The 19,161-nt window shown below is 35.0% G+C and overlaps 1 protein-coding gene across 1 annotated transcript; it reads left to right on the top strand.

Moving 5' to 3' along the window:
• The first annotated feature begins 11,856 nt into the window (after positions 1-11,856).
• Positions 11,857-17,189, top strand: LOC137739535 (lysM domain receptor-like kinase 3). Its single transcript, XM_068479141.2, has 12 exons — positions 11,857-12,750; positions 13,946-13,979; positions 14,097-14,101; positions 14,210-14,368; positions 14,915-15,105; positions 15,300-15,389; positions 15,569-15,662; positions 15,739-15,896; positions 15,978-16,069; positions 16,277-16,415; positions 16,557-16,652; positions 16,738-17,189. Exons 1-12 carry the CDS (start codon positions 12,102-12,104, stop codon positions 16,900-16,902), a joined length of 1,872 nt encoding a protein of 623 aa, XP_068335242.2. The 5' UTR covers positions 11,857-12,101; the 3' UTR covers positions 16,903-17,189.
• The last annotated feature ends 1,972 nt before the right edge of the window (positions 17,190-19,161 follow it).

The following is a 19,161-nucleotide window of genomic DNA, read 5'->3' as shown; positions in this document are numbered from 1 at the left end:
CCAATTTAAGTTCCCAAAATGCAAATAAGAAATTATATATGCATGCAGTAGTTATCTCAGGTAAAGATTAAACAAGCCAAAAGAAAATTAATTAATTAATTGAAGAAAATACAATCCGAAAGAAAAGAAAAGAAAAGAAAAAATAACAGTCAAACAAGACTATATGAATCACTCTTACATGGGTTTTCTTAAAGCTCTACACAATCACCTTCTGTACAATATCTCTACAAATGGGGCATCGAAATTCAAGGCCTACTGATATGATTATCATTTGGCATATAGAAATATCCAGCTATATATATGTTAAAGCTAACTACTAATTAACTACAGCATACAAAATAATTTATCATGAAGCATATCTTTAGTAAATATAATTTAAGTAAACAAGCTAGCTAGATAAATATGTGTGTTTATCTGGAAATGGGAGTTCTTCAAAAACTTGAAAGATCATCGCTTGTTGTGTAAAGGGTTTGATCCTGTCGGAACCCTTCGCTCCTCGGAAACGAAATCTCTGGCTTGATCTTTGGTAGAGGGAGCACTAGTCATTGATGGCCTGAAAACCTGTTGGCTTCTTGCCGAAGATGGGCTCGGAAAGCTTCTCCGAATTGCATGAGTTCTTGGAACAAAGAGGGGGATCAGCAAAGCAAAAAGGAGGAAGATTTGAAAGCGATTCATGCTGTGAAATTTGAAGAAGAATGTCTGTGAGTGATGATCAAAGGCATGGTGAAATGGCTAGGTGGTCAATTTATATATATATGGACTTCGTTGGCCCATTTTTTCTTGTTTGTGCTTGATGTGTTTTTATGCAAAAATTTACAACATGAAATATTAGGTGGATTTTTTTTCTCCACGAAAATTGTATAACAAATAAGATAAATAAACGGCTAGATGTGAACTAGAGTGTCAAGCATGCATAGACAGACTCATACATGTTACTACAACCGTCCATTTGGTGATGATCATCTAGTGATTATTGACAATTATGGGATCAAGTGAGGGCTACAATGACGGTTGGGGAGCGGTGGTGGGGTCACACTTTAATTAGATAGTGACACATAGCAAAAGAGACCTACCTAGCTACACAAACTTGTATGTGAAAATCTTGGAGGGAAAGGGAGGCTCGCTGCTGCGACTCTGAAGTTTCAGCTCTTGGAAGGACTAAATTGCCTACAGCTGATATCACATTGATTTCAACAATTTTGCTAATTTGAAATGTAGATGGGCACTAACCAAGTTAGGGGCTTTAAGGTCACTAATAAGTCAAAGGTCTAATGCCGACACTTTTGATTAGTCTACATAAAAGATAAGTCGCGCATGTCTTAATACCGCATCTCCCTATGCATTATTTATTTATTTTATTTTATTTCAAAAAATCTCGATAATACAAAGAAAATTTATTAATATAAAGAAAAAATTACAGCTGGTGAGGGGAACAAAACATTAATCCTTGTAAAGCAAAAAAAAAAAAAAATAAAAAAAAAAAAATACAAGAAAATAGGGAGACATACACCTTACCTCTCTTGAAAAAGAAAATACAATAAAAAGAGGGGGGACTAGACCTTACCCCTCTTGAAAAAAGAAAATACATAAAAAAAAAAAAAGAGGGTGGACATAGGACCAAACCTCTTTGAAATAAAACTTAAAAATGTAAGAACCTGTAAGACAAGCTGCAAAACAAAAATGGAAAATCCAAAAAATTGGGTAAAAAGAAAACCACACATCAAGAATGGGAGACAAACATGTAAGTCGGCATGCCTAAGAAATTTGATTGCATAAAATGATGAATCTTTCTAGGAGGAGTATCATGTCAAACAAATAAAGACGACAGAAGCCCTAAATTGGCTAATTTATCAACAACCGCATTCATTTTTCGAAATGTATGAGAGCAACGGAATAGCATGTGCTACAATCAAATTCTTCCAATGAGTATGGAGCGACTAAGAAGGAGAAAAAGAACCATAAGTAAAGCAAGATATCACACTAGACGACTCATGTTAATTTAGTTTAGTTTAGTTTCTTCAACTTATTTTAGCTCAACCTGAACTAAGCTACATAATTTAACAATAAGTAATATGGTTGTGGTTTCGGAATAAAACGATTTCAAAAGGAATCGTGCGCGCTCCTACATAGATTTTATCTCGATAAAAAATATGATTAACCATAAATGTACGAATGTAAATGGCTTGAAATGATAATAATAATGGAATACAAGATGATTATACTGAAATATAAGGTATATAGCTCTTGAAAGTCGAAATTTTAGTGGTGCTTCAACAGAAAGACAAATTAGCCCTAAAAAGAACAGGGAGACCGCGTGGGTTTCCAACATTATATTAGACAAATTTTCAGTACGCAGTACCCTTATAGAATGCTTCTAACTCTAACAAAGACTTTCTGCTGCAAGGCTTTCACAAGCCAAGAAAGTTAACATTTTTGTATATTTGCTTGTTAAAATTACAAAATCCGAACAACCAATTATACGTCAATTTTCACGATAAGTGGGTTCCTCTTTCCCTCTTTTTCAAGTTTGTGGAATATTCATGTCCCAAATGATGTAACTTTGAATGCTACTTTCCGTACGTAATATAAAAATTAAAGAATTTTCGTAGTTAATTAACCAAATATATATGAACTTTTAGGTGAACCGTCAAAATATGAACTTTTATAGGCAGCAAAAGGAATTCCTGCTTTTCTCCATCAAATTCCTTTATCCCATAAGCATGATATTCTGGCCCTTTGCTAGACCTAGACCCACATATTCTACCAATTTCGTCTCATTCCTTTTGTAGGTGAGATCAACCCTTATAATTAAGCAACTAATAATAGTTACTGTTTAAACTAGATAACAATGCGGTTTAATTTGAAGCATATTCAAGGAGTTCCTCTACTGTATTAATTCTGCCCATCAATGTATAATATATGTTACATTTTAATTGGAATATTATATCCACGCATTAAAATTCTTGAATTAAGCTCGCATATAAACTACATTCCGTAGTGAATGTCATCGACGTACTACTTTAGAATTTTCGATATTCAAGACCTATAAAAATATTGCTCGCTAAAAAGAGCCCTACAAGAATGAGTCAACAACAAAGAAAAATTTGACCCAGACAACATGCATGAATATTTAAGAATTTTAAGTTCAATAAACCTATGAATTATATATAAATGATCGATATCAACACCTAACAAAATAAAGAGGCAAATCTAGCAATTCATCGTGATAACTACTAAAACTATATTATAAGTTAATTATCATGATCAGAGTTTAATAACAGAATAATAGAGAGGTCAAGGAGTTCACTTTCCACGTTGTACGGCATTTGAAATTGGATTTTATCAAGTGATTACATTCTTATTCAATTTTTTTTAACCTAACCATATTATATATTTATATAAATACTATGGTTGGTAGGACAGATTTTCCGCGTTTCACCCACATAGATATATATACTTTCAAAGTTGTGTTCATTATATAGACAATTAGGAATTTAAGTTATTAGCACCGACTCTCTTTTTTTTTCTCGTTGAGGAACAGCCATACATATACAATCTAACAGAAATTGATGCTGCCTGCATCTTCCATTGATGTATTGATTTGATGATTGATCATGTGCGTTGATGATGGCTAGCTTTTACTGCAGCTCAATCTTGGCAGTTCAAATTTGCATGGTGCTACCTGTTCTTTCGATAAATTATTCAATACTACTCTCTCCCTCTGTCATGCATTGATGAGTTCGAAATAACTAGGGTTTCGATTGTATAGCATCACCAAACCTTCAAATTCATATTTTTTGTCACTTGTCCTCTTCAATGTCCGCTTAGAATTTGAATTATTAATTACAACCAAATGGATCATTGAAATTTTATTTGTAATTAAGGCAAAACCCTAATAACCTCTCTAGGTTTTGCCGTCAGATAATTATTCTCCAAGTGTATTATGTCTAGAATGTTTGTTTTCTACTTAATCCCTTTCATCTCTATTATATGCAAAAGTTTTTTTTATGCTTGCCTGGATGCAACATAGTACATTTTCGTCTTCTTCACCCTCCAAAAGTTGCCAAATTTTACCTGATCGATCAAATTAATTATGAAAAAAAAAATTATAATCATGTTATTGACATTCTAAAAAAGTTAGCATACGCTTCAAATTTATAAAAACATAAAAGAGAATGAGGATACAGAGAAGTGCATGATGACAACACCGTAATCTTAACACACAAATATTATAGCAAATAATCTATGTAGTACAGGTTGCATTATTATACTATATATGAATCATAGCCATTGATTAGATAAAATCATTTTCGAATGCAACAATAAATCAATTATAATTTTCATGAACCTTCTAGTAAAACAGCCACTAATATAATTGTAATCACTAATCAGTTTCCAAGTCCACCATCGCCACCACTAGTACTCAGCCAGGCTCTCACCAACCACAAAACCTCACCACAGTTTTCACATCCACCATCTTCAAAACTTCGCTCCAAGTTCGTATTAAACCAAGAATTAATGAAAGTTGATGGGATTCAATGGGTAGTGGGAGATTTGATATGACATGAAGGACGAAAATAAGTGATTAATTAATTGGTCTTGAATTTTAATGCCATATGAGCTCCTTGACTTCCCAATGTGGCATCAAAACTTTGACATTCCAGCCATTTATGTAACCCACCAAACTAACAAAGTATCCTTACATTTCTACTCATATCGTGCATGTATATCTGACATCGATCTAAATTTGATTTGAAGAAAGTTGATGAGTTGTATAACCAATATTGATTAATCTAGCTAATTGGTATTCACGGATACCAAAATTCTCACACAAAACTCAAGTGAGGAATGCACGTTGTCCACTCGTGTTGTTCAAAGGTCAAGGATCCTCAAAAAGCAGGCAGCAGTATGGGTGAAATAGATAACTTGCATGGCACTTGCTATTCAATGATACCAAAATTCTCAAACAAAACTCAAGTGAGGAATGCACGTTGTCCACTCGTGTTGTTCAAATGTCAAGGGTCCTCCAAAAGCAGGCAGCAGTATGGGTGAAATAGATAACTCGCATGGCACTCACAAATAGCGTTCAAGCACTGATCAGTTAGTAATTTGATATAGCGCTAACTACTTATTTGGGCCCGTTTCATAAAATAATGTCATGATTCAAACTGTTCATCATTGTAAAGTTCAGAAATCGGAAAGTGTTTAGCCCTTTTATAGACAATGTTGTGTTCGTTAATTTAATTATATGGTCATAGTAACTTTCGATTTCAGTGAACATTTGCATAGTCAATCAATGATCTTTCAATGATAACTTAAAAAATTATCGGTTCAGTGTGAGAAGTATTGTGGAGTGAGCTGAATGAGTGGGTAACACCATTTTGAGTACTAATTGATTAGCGCTTGAGCGCTCATGTATATAATAAGGTTAGTATATGATGCAGGGAGCAGCGTAGTGGGGAAATAAATAAAAATAAAAATAAAATAAATAAGATAGAATAGATCGGAAGGGTCCACTTTCTCCAGTGCGAAGAGAGACCCCAAAACCCTAAGAACTTCACTTCTAGTACCAACCTACGACATAGATAAGTAAAAGAACAAAGTAATAAACTCTTAAACAGAATCCTGCTCTCCTAAGGTCCTCATTTTGAGGACTTATGAGGACCAAAGTTTCATTAGGCATAATATTATATTACTTTATATCTAAAGGCTTAAAATATTTGACAACTTAATGAAGCAAAACAATAATCTTGTGGCTAATATGCATTTGGTTCTCACAAGTCCTCAAAATGAGAACCTTAGGAGAGCAAGATGGCTCTTAAATGAAAGCAAGGTACTTAAAATCAAGTTTACAACTCAAATTTCAATATTATAACAACTTCTACTCCTTTTATGCCTTACAAATACATGAATTTATAGATGCTTAAACCACTTGCACTTATGACTAATACATGAAACATATGAGATACTATAAATAACCAAAATAATTCCTTTTAATTCAGCCCACTAAATATAATTATTGTGTAAAATTCCATGCTTCTGAAACCTTGTATTCCATGTACGTCCACTGGATTTCAAAAGCCAAATGCATTGAATCTTCTGACAGTCTTATTTCATGTCCTACATCATTCTTCCATTCTCGAAGAAAACTCTTTCTCAAGTTTTGTTTGGTCTTCCTCGATCTTTCGGATGTCTAACCAATAATTTCATAATAGTCATAATAGCAAATATTTCATAATTTTTCAAGTGTTCTACCTACAAATTCATGCGAGTTACAACGCAACCTTCCAAACCATGTGTAGTTTAATCCATTCATAATGCAACTTGACTTCAAAGCATACAAAGATGTCCAAATCATTTCTAATGATGAGTAGGCTTGGAAAAGTATAAACTCAGATCAATCAAACGCATCAACTATTTTATCCAAAGGTTTTCTCATGATGCCACGAGCAACAAAATCATCCCAAACATAATCAACTTTGTCAGTGCATTTCATATTTTCAACCTTTGCTTCAAATCTAATGTCGAGAAGTTTTTCAACCTCGAAACATAAACCACAACAAATATAACAAGAACCATTTGGACAACGACCAAACTTTGGAGAAAGATCAACATTCAGAAATTCAGCACTTGAAAAATCTGAAGTAGCCCCATGTCTTCTACTTCTGTTTGCAAAACATATTGACAATAGTGAAATGCTTTAGTAAAATGCAAATATCGTTTTGTAGAAATAAGGGATTAATTGGAGAACAACTAGAATTTGAAAAAGGCCGGAAGGACTTTCAAGTGATATATGGCATGAAGGTCACTTCATTCTTGATGAACTTGAAACCTGGCCCGCAACAGGACTAATTCGCTTTTCGCAACAGCGTTGACGTTTTGTGAGCTTTCTGGTGACATATCACTCTCCAAATGAAAGTTAGGGAAACGAAGTGAATTTTGATAACCAACCGAGATGATGTCCGCAGCCTCCACCATGATTTCATATAAAAATCCAAAAACCGGCTCTGCTACCAACTAATGCAAGGCGCAATGCGGTGGGAGAATAAAAAGGAAATGATAGGTATAAAAAGGATAAATAGGTAGGGTTCTTCTAGTGCGAGAAGAGATCTGAAAACCTCAAATACTTCGCTTCTAGCACCACCTTACAATGTAGAGAATTAGAAGAAGAAAGCGGCAGACTCTTAAATAAGAGCAAAACACTTAAAAACGAGTTTATATTCTATTCCAAAACAACTTCTACTCCTTTTCTGCCTTACAAATACATGAATTTATAGATGCTTAAACCCCTTGCAATTATGACTAAACCAAATGCATTTAATCTTCTGATCATCTTATTTCATGTCCTACATCAGTATAGCTTAAACCCCTTGCAATTATGACTAAACCAAATGCATTTAATCTTCTGATCATCTTATTTCATGTCTTACATCAGTATAACCCAGTAATGCATATAGAATAAAAAAAAAAATGTTTGTACCATCTAAAACTTAAGAAATTATTCGTGATACAAGCGCTCGCTTACGTATGTGCTATATTATCACATAGTTGGAAAACAGACTCTCTTATTTTATTGAAGTTGAGAGGTTGGTTATGTGTATGGTGGCATACAGGATTTTGGAAATTAAGATTTGTGGGAGGAAAAAGTACGAGGTGTGTATAAGTTTTCGTTTGTGGATCAAATCAAATCCGTGAGACCCAAGAGGCATCTTTCACTTTTCTCATTTGAGTTTTTGCCAATATGAATGCTAGACAACAATTGGTCAACCCACATCCACCACCATTTTTTATTTTCTCAAGTTTTTCTGTTAGCTCAGGTTGATGGCCTGCCACATACTAGTCAACCATAATGCAAAGTTGTGCTGTAGGTTTAAGACACTCAGAGCTGGTGGAAAGTTTGTACCATTTTATCATCATTCGTTTTGTCAAAGTGTTTGAAAATAAATTATTGGTTTGATAACCGTTTGCTAAGTGGTGAATTGGTGACAAAAAATAATTCTTCAGTGGCGTTTATAAATTGTAAAAATGCATGAAACATTTATTTTTTATAGAGAAGTTTGTGGTATATACAAACTTTATTCTCCATGAATTCTAATTTATACGATCTTGGGGTGAGATTTTGCTACAATTGATGAGACACAACAAAGTTTTCAAAAGAGTAATGATAGGTAAACTAAATTTCTATATTTGCAAACTAAATGATGTATTACTAATAAGAAATAAGCATGCTAATCAATACTTAAGTAATAATCCAATCATCAACTTTCATATTATTTAATTTACAAAATTTAGTCTACATATTTAATTTTCCTAGCATTAATCTTTTCAAAAAGTCAGAGAATCTATTATGCCACTTCACGCATGCCGACAAAAAATCAAAGTTTGATATACAAATCTTTTGGCCTAAAGAAAGTTCCATATAAGGCAATATTTTCCATTTGGTTGTAGTAATGTCACCAATTTTCAAACCCACCCATAGGTTGGACCCCTTCAAGGTTCGGGTTTTTTTATTTTATTTTATTATTTTTTTTATAATTATTGGAAAAAAATTGAAAATATACCTGATTAGAATTTTTATAAAAGTCTTTCATCTGCTTCTTTTCAATGGAAGTTTTACTTTCCTATAATGTATCCTAATTTTTGGCACCATTTTTCTTCTGATAATCTATTTAATTTATGATAAAAAAAAGAGTATACCTTGGTTATATTTCATCTCTATAACAAGTTTAGTAATAAACATAACGGCCATTTAGTTCTCATGTACACGAATTTTTCTTTCTTTTATTACACTATGTTCAACTATATGTATTCATCTATTCATAGAGTACACTAAATGGCTATAACATAGTTTTGCTTATTCGTATTATTCTGAGAGGAATGTTTTTATGCGGTGCTAACATTTTAAAAGCTATATTTCTAGCTCTAGTTAGTTTTAATTTATATATAGTCCTACCTGTTATCCGAATATAACGAGAAAAATGCACGGTCTAATGAGGCTATTAGACTCAGAGGCGGTGGGGCAAGTTCCTTTATTATGGTTTACACTTTCTCTTGGCTTATACGGTTCATTCGGAAGAGAGATCGAGCTTAAATGAAACTATCCAATCATTAATCGCCACATCATGTGATCAACAAATATGATTCAAGTAGATAGCCATCTAGCATCACCCAATAAAGACACAAGGACGTTTATAAAGAGACACTAAATTATGTGTAATTTATAGTCTGTTTAGTAGTGTTCCTTTATTAAAAGTTCATAATTGTTCTATTTTCGTGTAAAAAATTTAAATAAAAAAAAAAAGAAAAAAAAAAAGGGGCTACTTCACCCGTTGGTTTTTGAACGAGGGCCTATCAAACGCCATCTCATTATCTGCAAAATAGAGTAGTGGGCTTAAAAATGGAGAAATAGAATGGGCCACAAGCATCTTGCAGCCAATTGGTTTGATTGAAAATTTTATACCAGCCATGTAAAATTACTACATTTATTTGCAAGAAATCTCCTAAACCAAACGAAAAGAGATTAGCTTGTTGCGGGCAATTCTCTTGGTAGGCTGTCTATAACAACCAAAATAGGAGCTAAAATCCTCTTTGTAAGTTTTTGTGGTATGTCTTGACTCTAGGATAGGGTAGCCTCCCTCTACCTAAACTTTTTACGTTCATAAAATGGATTAGTTTGTTCAGAACGTGGAAGTACGACAATAACAACAATCCAAGTCCAGATCCCTACTAACTTCAAAAGGGCTTAGCTTTTAACTCTTGCAAGAGTTGTGAGACCTATTTGCGTGACCAAAGTTTTGTATTTGTTTCTCTCTAATGTACAACAACTTTGTATTGCTTGAAAGCAAAAGAGTAGGAGAAGCCACTTATCCACGTATCAAACAAACAAAAATTGTAAATCTCTCTTTGTTTGCATTATTCAGTGGGTGTATGTGTACAACAATAGTTGTGTGCATGTTTTCTTACTTCATTTTAGCAAATTAGAAATTGGGTAATGTTAGAAAAATCAAATTTTGTAAACCAAATCATGTGAATGTTGATGATTGAATTATTATTTAAATGTTGATTAACGTGCTTATTTTATATTAATGTATTTAATTTACAAATTTAATTTTTCTTAATACATAAGAAGTTAATTGGTAGAGCGGACCATTTCTGGTCTAACTATCCAACTTGATTGCGGGTCTAATTGTTCTCCATAAAGTATTACTTCAAACCTTCCCGATTGCGGTACCAAAGGTCCAAAAATTGACCTTGGAACGACAAAGCTGCCTATACATTGAACATATGTCATTACTCAGATTTGGCTTTAACCCAATATCCCATCAAATGACTCAGATTTGTCTTGAACCCCAAGTCCCCATCAAAACTTTAACCAAATGTCAAAAGTAGGATCAATTATTTAAGGAGGCAGATTGTTTGCCCTGTTTGGGTGTCCTTCCCATATCCTTCTATTTGTACGGTCACGATTAAACCACGTTAATATTTTATATTCATATTACTTTTTATTTTATTATCTCTATAAAAAAATCAATATAAAATATTGACATGACTTAACCGTAACCGTACAAAATAGAAGGAAATGGAAAAGGCACCCAAACAGGAGGGCAGACAATCTACCTCTGTTAGTTAAATACGCAATATAATTATACATAGTTAAATATAGTTTATGAGAGCATCTTCAAGTGTTTAGTTAGGCCAACTTGGTTGGTTGTTCTTATCACAATTTCATAAACGTCTAACCCCACGTACTAGCCAAAAACATAATGTGCACCCAAAAACAAAAATCAAATCTTGGAGTACCGCGACTGATAAGTCGTCTAGATTTATTTTACTAATAACTTTACATGCAAACAGAACACAAAAATCGGTGCAACTACAATAAACTCAATAGAGTGTGAAGCACCAAGAGGTGTGTAAAACACTTGCTATAACAAAAATTGTGAATACTTTGTAAGGTGTAGAGCACTAAGAGGAGTGCAAAACACTCTTACTACAACGAAAATTGTAGAATACTTTGCCCGAATTTTTTGGCATGACATAGAACATGCATGCAGGAGTAAGTTGTGAATTTAGTTACCAATTCGGAGATCTACATTATGGTTGGTGGAAGTGGGTTTGAAGGAAAGCAAGCGAGTAAGATGGAAAATAGGAGTAACTTATGTGATTGTTTCATCATGGATACGTAACATGCATAAATACAAACAATATTGAAAGAAAAAAAAGATACTTCAACACATCACAAAATCTGAGATGCATGAATAAACGCTCTTACTCATGTAAGCTACATAAGTTGCAATTTGTATATACAATGTATTAGAGACATGTATTTTAAGGGAGAGAAATGTTAAGAAAATTCTCTCAAAGTAAGACTCTTCATAGACTCTGTCACATCCCGACCCGGGCTCCACCACATCTCGAGCTCGACTTCGCCGTAGCATAATATTGTCCGCTTTGAGCCCCGACCACACCCTCGCGGTTTTGTTTCTGGGAACTCAGACGAGAACTTCCCAGTAGATCACCCATCCTGGGATTGCTCTCGCGTGAACTCGCTTAAGTTCGGAGTTTCGATGAACTCCAAAGCCAGTGAGGTCTCAAAAGGCCTCGTGCTATATGGAGGTGGGCATGTACATATAAGGCATAAATGATCCACTTTTATGGACGATGTAGAATCTAACACTCTCTTTCACTTCATAATTTAATATCAATTCTCGTATCAATATTATAAGATACTGTGCCAAATATGAGAGGATAGAAAATATATAATCAGCGTCATAAAACACGACGATGCATATGAGGATTCTCTAAAACACGACAAGTCCCACAGCGTCGTAAAAGGCTCATATTTATCGTAGCCGTGGGGGCAGGGTTGCCACAGTCGTCAGTCGCTCTCCAGAAACAATCAACTGAAAACCGCGGGTGCGTTTTCTCCTTCACTGCTAAGCAAAGTCAAAGACGCCAAGTACGACAATCAAACACTCATTACTTCATCTAATTAACTTTTAATTTTAAACTAATCAAACCCCACTCAAAGCTTCCATCTTTCTCTTTGTTCATCCAACCCCTGTACAACTCCGATCCGAAACCAAAAACCCAGTTCCTAAATGGTTTCTGCGACTTGGTTTTTCGATTTCGGATCGACCCAGATGGGATTTCGAATCGGGTTAGGGTTCCTGGTGCTGGTTTCCCTTTGTTTCACGGTGAAACCCCAGTGCAGCAAGAGCTGCGATGCTCTAGCTTCTTACTACGTATGGCAGGGCACTAATCTCACTTCCATTGGCGATGTTCTGAATACGACCGACTCCACCATCGTCGCCTACAACAAGGACTCGGTTCCCAACATATACAGCGTCCGGTTCGGCATCAGGGTCAATGTTCCATTCACCTGTGGTTGCACCAATGGCAACCACGGCCAAATGTTCGAGTGGGATGTCCGTACCGGCGACACGTACGACCGGATTGCGAAGATTTTCTATTCGAATTTGACGACGGTGGAGGACTTGGAGTGGTTCAACAGCTATGATCCTAATAATATACCCAATAATGCTAAAGTGAATGTGACAGTGAATTGTACGTGTGGGAATAGCGCGGTTTCGGAGGATTATGGGCTGTTTATTACTTATCCTCTGCGGCCGGAGGACAGTTTGGATTCTATTGCGGGGACGGAGCGGTTGGATCAGGCTTTGCTGCAGAGATATAATCCTGGTGTGAATTTTAGTCGAGGGAGCGGTATCGTGTATATTCCGGGCAAAGGTTTGAGCTTTTGTTCTTGATGGGATAGTTTTTTGTGCTTTGAAGTTGTTCTGTTGTTGAGAATTGATGCAGACATTGAGATACCTTGCTGAATTTGCATAGTTGGTAAAATGAAACATTTAGTTGTTTCGGAGTTGGAAAATTGTTAATTGATTCGGCTGAGGCTTATGTAGGAATGTATATGCTAATGAGTAATAATTTGAGCATGGGGTGAATTAATGAGTTTTTAGTCAAGGGATTAGTTTCATGTATATCCCGTGAAATGGTGCCATTTTCGACCAACACGTGGTTTCGTGGATATTTCGCTAAGTGGTGCCATTTTTTGACCAACATGTGAACTTTCGATGCATACATACAAAGTAGGTAATTTCATATGTAGCGTTGGAAAATGAAAGGCATGTGGTTCTTTTGTAGTTGAATCTTGTTATACGATTTGGTAGACATTGCATGTTATTACTAAGTTTGGATGCCTTGATCTATGTTGCAATGCTAATGACTACGGTGGAAACGAATCCACTAGAAGGGAAGGTAGCAAACAATTGATTAGAAGGGTCTTGTTTAGGAAGTGATAGGCAGAAATTTGTGAAAAAAAGAACTTCAATAGTGAACTGAAATCCCACAGGAAAATGTTCAGGGTGAACTTAAGAAAGTGGAATCATTACAAAAGTTTCGGGGAAATTTACAGGGGAAATTTACAGGCCAGATAATCGATTCCTTGCAATTTCAACAAAGGCATCTTTAATTGTTAATCATGAGTTTGTAACGAATGTTAGAATGTTCAATAATTAAAGTGCTCGGTGGTGCAAGGTCTTTCCTGTGGTTATGGATCCGGTGGGCATCTAGGGAGTGATGTATTGAAAATGTTAGGTGAAGAATAATACAGTAACTCTCTTGTTTTAAGATATCAATTGACAATGCAGTTTTTAGCTGAGTTGTCATCTTGTTTTACGAATTTTATTGTCCATTCCTCTGATTGATATTCCTTGATGCAACGTGCGAAAGTGCTAGTGAAGACACTTGAGTTGTTTCAATTCTATGTTGTTTCTGAGTTGTTCCTGTGGTATAAATAAGTATAACGAATGTTTATTGGATATCCAGTTTTTAGGTATTATGAAGCATTGCTCTACTTTCAATATGGTTTCAGAGGAGGCTTTATTTTCAACTTTCCTCACCAAAGTTTCTTTTTATCTTGCAGATCAAAATGGAACCTATTTACCTTTGAAGTCAAGGTATCTTCTACTGCCTCAATACGTTAGCTTAACTATATTACATCTTGTTTTCACTTTCCGTGTCTTCTGAAGATTGTTAATATTTATGAGTTTTATTTGTTTCTGTTCTTTTTGCAGCTCAGGTGATACGGCCGTCTCCAAAATTGGTTTCATGTTCAGATGCCAGTGTGTGAGGGTGATTTGAAACTCAATGCTATTTGGAGCTCATCATTTTTCTTTTGTATAAGCAGGGCTAGGAGGTGGAGCCATTGGTGGCATATCTGTGGGAGTAATTGCTGGAGTGCTGCTATTGGCTGGTGGTATATATTTTGGAATTTTCCGAAAGAACAAGGTGGATACAAAATTTCTCTTAGCAACATCTGAAGATCAATTTTCTCCAAATGGGCGTTGTAAGTTACTCGCCTCCTTGTTTCTTTTTCCAGATAGACTTTTTCGATGTTACCTTTCCACTTTGATTCTTTGCAGTAACACCAGTTTGAGTAGCTGACTAAGCTCCTTACTTTAGGATGTTATTCTTCTCATTTAGCATTCATTGATTCATTTTCATCTTCCCATTCTTTCCAAACAAGAGGGTTTTCCTTTTTTCCTCCTCCTCCCAAGGTTTCTTAAAAATTACGGGAAAAAGACTGCTGCTATTGTAATTGTTAGTTGTTCAATTTTGTTGAAGGATTGGAAATTTTTTCTTTATCTAGTATGAGTACCACTGATAATTTGCCCTTAGAAATCCCATTGAACCGGCCCTGGCCATTTTGTTGGTCTGTTTGGTTTATAATAATTGTTATGAAGTGTCATGAAACTGCCATGTATATTCTGGTCTTTCTTGCACTTATTTGAACATTCGTTGTATTTTACTTGTTCTTGCCCTCAAATGGTCTAAAATTTTTGCACCAAATGGATGTTTGACATGATTTCATTGATTTTTCTTCTGGGTCTAGCCCTTGTGATTACCCCCGATAAACCTGGAGAGTCAAATGCTGATGGTCGAGGCCTAACAGGCATTTCTGTGGACAAATCAGTGGAGTTCTCATATGAAGAACTTGCGAGGGCTACTGATAACTTCAGCCTAGCTAATAAAATTGGACAAGGAGGTTTCGGGGCTGTTTACTATGCAGAGTTGAGAGGCGAGGTTTGTTTTCTTTAACATTTTCATGATTTATATCCATCATTTATCTTTTCTGTCCAAATGAAGTATGAGATTTTCTAGTCCAGCCCCATGATTCATGAATTAAGTATTTAGTGTTTCTAGACCATGCTTGTGTTTATTTCGTAATTGTTTATTTCTTCTTCTAGAAGTCCCACTCATATAACCTCTGTGTGCAGAAAGCTGCAATCAAGAAGATGGATATGCAAGCATCAAAAGAATTTCTGGCTGAGTTAAATGTTTTGACACGCGTACATCACTTGAACCTGGTAATGAACTTATCTTTTCAACAATGACAATGCATATGAATCTTGCTTAAGAACTATAAAATAAGGGTGATGTTATTTGCACTCCAAAAATCTCATTGTGCACTCTGTACTAGTTTATAACCATTGAACTGATATCTAAAATGTGTAATCATCTCTAAGCTTCTGAACGATCAATGCAGGTACGCTTGATTGGTTATTGTGTTGAGGGCTCTCTTTTCCTAGTCTATGAATATATTGAGAATGGCAACTTAAGCCAACATCTGCGCGGTTCAGGTTAGGCTGTGCTTGATGAGGATTTAAGTACTTCTGTATGCAAGAGAATGGTGATAACATGGTTTAATGTATCCAGGGAAAGGGAGGGACCCGCTACCGTGGCCTATCAGAGTGCAGATTGCCCTAGATTCGGCAAGAGGTCTCGAATACATTCATGAGCATACTGTTCCTGTTTATATCCACCGCGATATCAAATCAGCCAATATATTGATAGACAAGAATTTCCATGCGAAGGTTATTTTAGTGCCTCTATTTCCAATATGAACCATTAAAATCTTGTATTGTTGCAATAAAATTCCCTTCTTTTCATTGCAGGTTGCAGATTTTGGGTTAACTAAACTGACAGAAGTTGGAAGTACATCACTCCCCACACGTCTTGTGGGAACATTTGGATATATGCCGCCGGAGTAAGTAGTTTTTTTCTCTATTATTCCTTTTAGCAGACTAGCACTAACAGATTGCCTTTGTTGCATTCTTCTGGAAGAACCTATCGTAAGCTGAATGAGTTTATTGATAATTTTTCTAGTCGTCATCCTGACCAATAAGCTGATGGCTGAAAGGCCTGAATATTGTCTTTGTACATATGGATTAACTCCTAACATGGTTGTGTGCAGATATGCTCAATATGGCGATGTTTCTCCTAAAGTAGATGTTTATGCGTTCGGAGTTGTCATTTTTGAGTTGATATCTGCCAAGGAAGCTGTTTTCAGAGAGGATGGCTCTAGTTCGGAATCAAAAGGCCTTGTTGGTTTGGTTAGTTTTCTCTCTATCTTTCTACTTAAATAAGCCAATTTGCTTTTATCAAGTTTATGCAGGGATTCTATCTTGCATTACATACAATAATCTCTCATAAAGCAGTTAAGCGTGTTTTTGTTGTAATTTTATTTTTCACAGTTTGAGGAGGTCCTGAATCAGCCCGATCTAGAAGACCTCCGAAAATTGGTCGACCCTAACCTTGGAGACAACTATCCGCTTGATTCAGTGCACAAGGTGAAAAAATTTCTCAGACCAAAACACATTATGATTTGTCTCTAGATATCAGTCTAAAAATAGGTACGATGGCTTTCTGGTGCAGATGGCCCAACTCGGCAAAGCATGCACGAAGGAAAACAAAGATCTGCGTCCAAGTATGCGATCAATCGTGGTGGCGTTGATGACACTCTCATCCTCAGCCGAGGATTGGGATGTCGGATCCTTCTACAAAAATCAAGCTCTTGTCAATCTGATGTCAGGAAGGTAGAATCGGGAGAGTGCAGTGACGTTGCTTGTGTTGAGGAAGTTCCTTTTGATGTGATCATACCGAATATAAAGACATCATATGGACATTGTACATGTCATATAAGTGAGCATTGTGGGAGTCTTGTGTAAATTGTACATATCAATTAGTGTATCAAATGAAGAGATAAACAGTTCCTCTTGATCTTGTGGTAAGATTGTCGAGATTTCCAACGGAACGAGCCAGTTTGTAGGTCAAATTCTTAGCTTGTAAAACATAAGTATGAGACAAAATCGATCTCTTATTTTCTCGTTGAAAATCTTCATTTAACTAGAAGCAACATGCACAATTATGTCTTTGACTTCCCAAGACACAAATATCACACATACAATCATTTGTCGAAGAATAATGATAGAGAGAACAAATTTTTAAATCAAATTTATAAATTAAAAGATATGTCATTAATAGAAAATAAATACGTTAATCGATATTAATTAATAATCTCTATCATCTACAACTACATTATTTGGTTTGCAAATTTGTTTAAAACTTTGGTTTCCCTAGTATTAACCTTTGCTAAAGGCAACATGAATAATGACAGTCATGACTTATCTTTTATAGTCTTTATTTTTATTTTTTATTTTATTTTTTATTTTTTATTTTTTTCTGTATCTTTTCTTATGTTTTGATGGATAAGATTTATGTCTCTCGTGATCAGAAAATTGATTGTCATGATGACTATGAGATTCAAAGTATGTCGTGTCAGTTCTAGAATTTTATTTTCTTTTAATTCGTTGCTGGCATGAAGCATGCGGCTAAGAAAGAAAAAAGCACGGCATGCAACAATGTCAGTGGAAATTTCAAGAAATTCTTATTTTCTTGTGCCCCAAGATTTCTGATTTGTTGACCGACGACCTGAGCCAATGGCCATTCGATGTGTGCTCTTTTTGTATACTTTCAGAGGTCCAGACCATTTTCTGGTGGCCAATAAATAAAGTCCAGGATCATTTTTTGTGATTTAACCATTTAATTTTCCAACTGTGATATCTCTACCGGGATTGGTCAATCTGGTTTACTGGCATATGCATGGTATCAGAAGGCAGACATGATCTGAGATTCTTATTCCAAAATCCATTGGAAATGAACAAAAAATCCCAAATCCATCGTTAGCCCAGCCGAATAATGGATTTTTAAATTTATTTAAACAATTTTGGGGCAATGAATCCATGTAATATCCAGCTTGATAATGTCATAATTCCAAATTTGGTTACCAAATACAATGAATGTGATTCACCTACTCAAAAAAACCTAGTCTCGTACACTAGAGGAGGTTGGCACAATTTCGTTCCTAAATGTTTTTGCACAATTATTCTTATATTAAAACAAAGATTAAGTATCTAAAACTTCTTAACTTTTTAGTATTATTTTAAATAAATCTTGACTTTTTTAAATATTTCAAACAAGTACCTAATTTATTTAAAATGTCTCATCTGTTAATCTCCTATTAAATTTCTATTAAATCGGTCACCACCAACTCCATTAGGCCATCATATCCAAACCCAATATACAATCACTAACTCAACTCTACAACTCGAGCCGCCACATCGAGAAGAAGTTCATAGATGTTGCTTAAATGTTATGGACTGCCATGATGCAGACGCCACCATCTTCACCCTCCACAAAGAATAACTGGAAGTTTACAAGCCGAGAATCGACTAATGAGGAAACCACATGTGCAAAACAAGCTCCTTGAAACCTTATCTGAATTCTTAACACTCTTCTTTGCTAGGAGATTGTTGTCCTGATATAATTTCAATACGTGTTTGATCATTCGGTTCCATATTATATAATTTATGTTTAAAATTTAGATTTTGAGGCAACTAATATTAATGTTGACCGTAATATACCTATGGGTTTTGAATATAAAGGTTGAGATTTGGTTTCAATGGTCAGAGGTTGAGGTTAGAGGTGGCGGATGCTTGATATTTTCCGATCTTCATTTTTGTTTTCTATTTTATTTGTGAATTTGTTTATTTATTTTTACTTTTTCATCTTCATGTTTTTTTGAAGTCATTCTTATTATTAGTTTAGTGTACATATAAGCTAAAGAGTGGGAACCATTGTTTTACAAGGAAAAATAATTGGGCTTAAAAGATGTGACATTTTCAGTAAGTGGGTACTTGTTTAAAATGTTTAAAATGGATGAGACCAATTTAAAACGATACTAAAATGTTTGGGAGTTTTAAGTATTTAATCCTTAAATTTATTAAGGAATGTAAAATA

The sequence above is a fragment of the Pyrus communis genome, chromosome 9, assembly GCF_041283825.1.
Source record: "Pyrus communis isolate YQ-2024b chromosome 9, ASM4128382v1, whole genome shotgun sequence".
Taxonomy (NCBI): domain Eukaryota; kingdom Viridiplantae; phylum Streptophyta; class Magnoliopsida; order Rosales; family Rosaceae; genus Pyrus; species Pyrus communis.
This window is presented reverse-complemented; position numbering and strand designations above follow the sequence as displayed.

Coding starts and splice junctions, on each gene's coding strand:
- LOC137739535 (XM_068479141.2), top strand. CDS start 12,102: ATGGTTTCTGCGACTTGGTTTTTCGATTTCGGATCGACCCAGATGGGA. Junction 15,390..15,568: donor GCGTACATCACTTGAACCTG/GTAATGAACTTA, acceptor CGATCAATGCAG/GTACGCTTGATTGGTTATTG. Junction 16,653..16,737: donor CGCTTGATTCAGTGCACAAG/GTGAAAAAATTT, acceptor TTTCTGGTGCAG/ATGGCCCAACTCGGCAAAGC.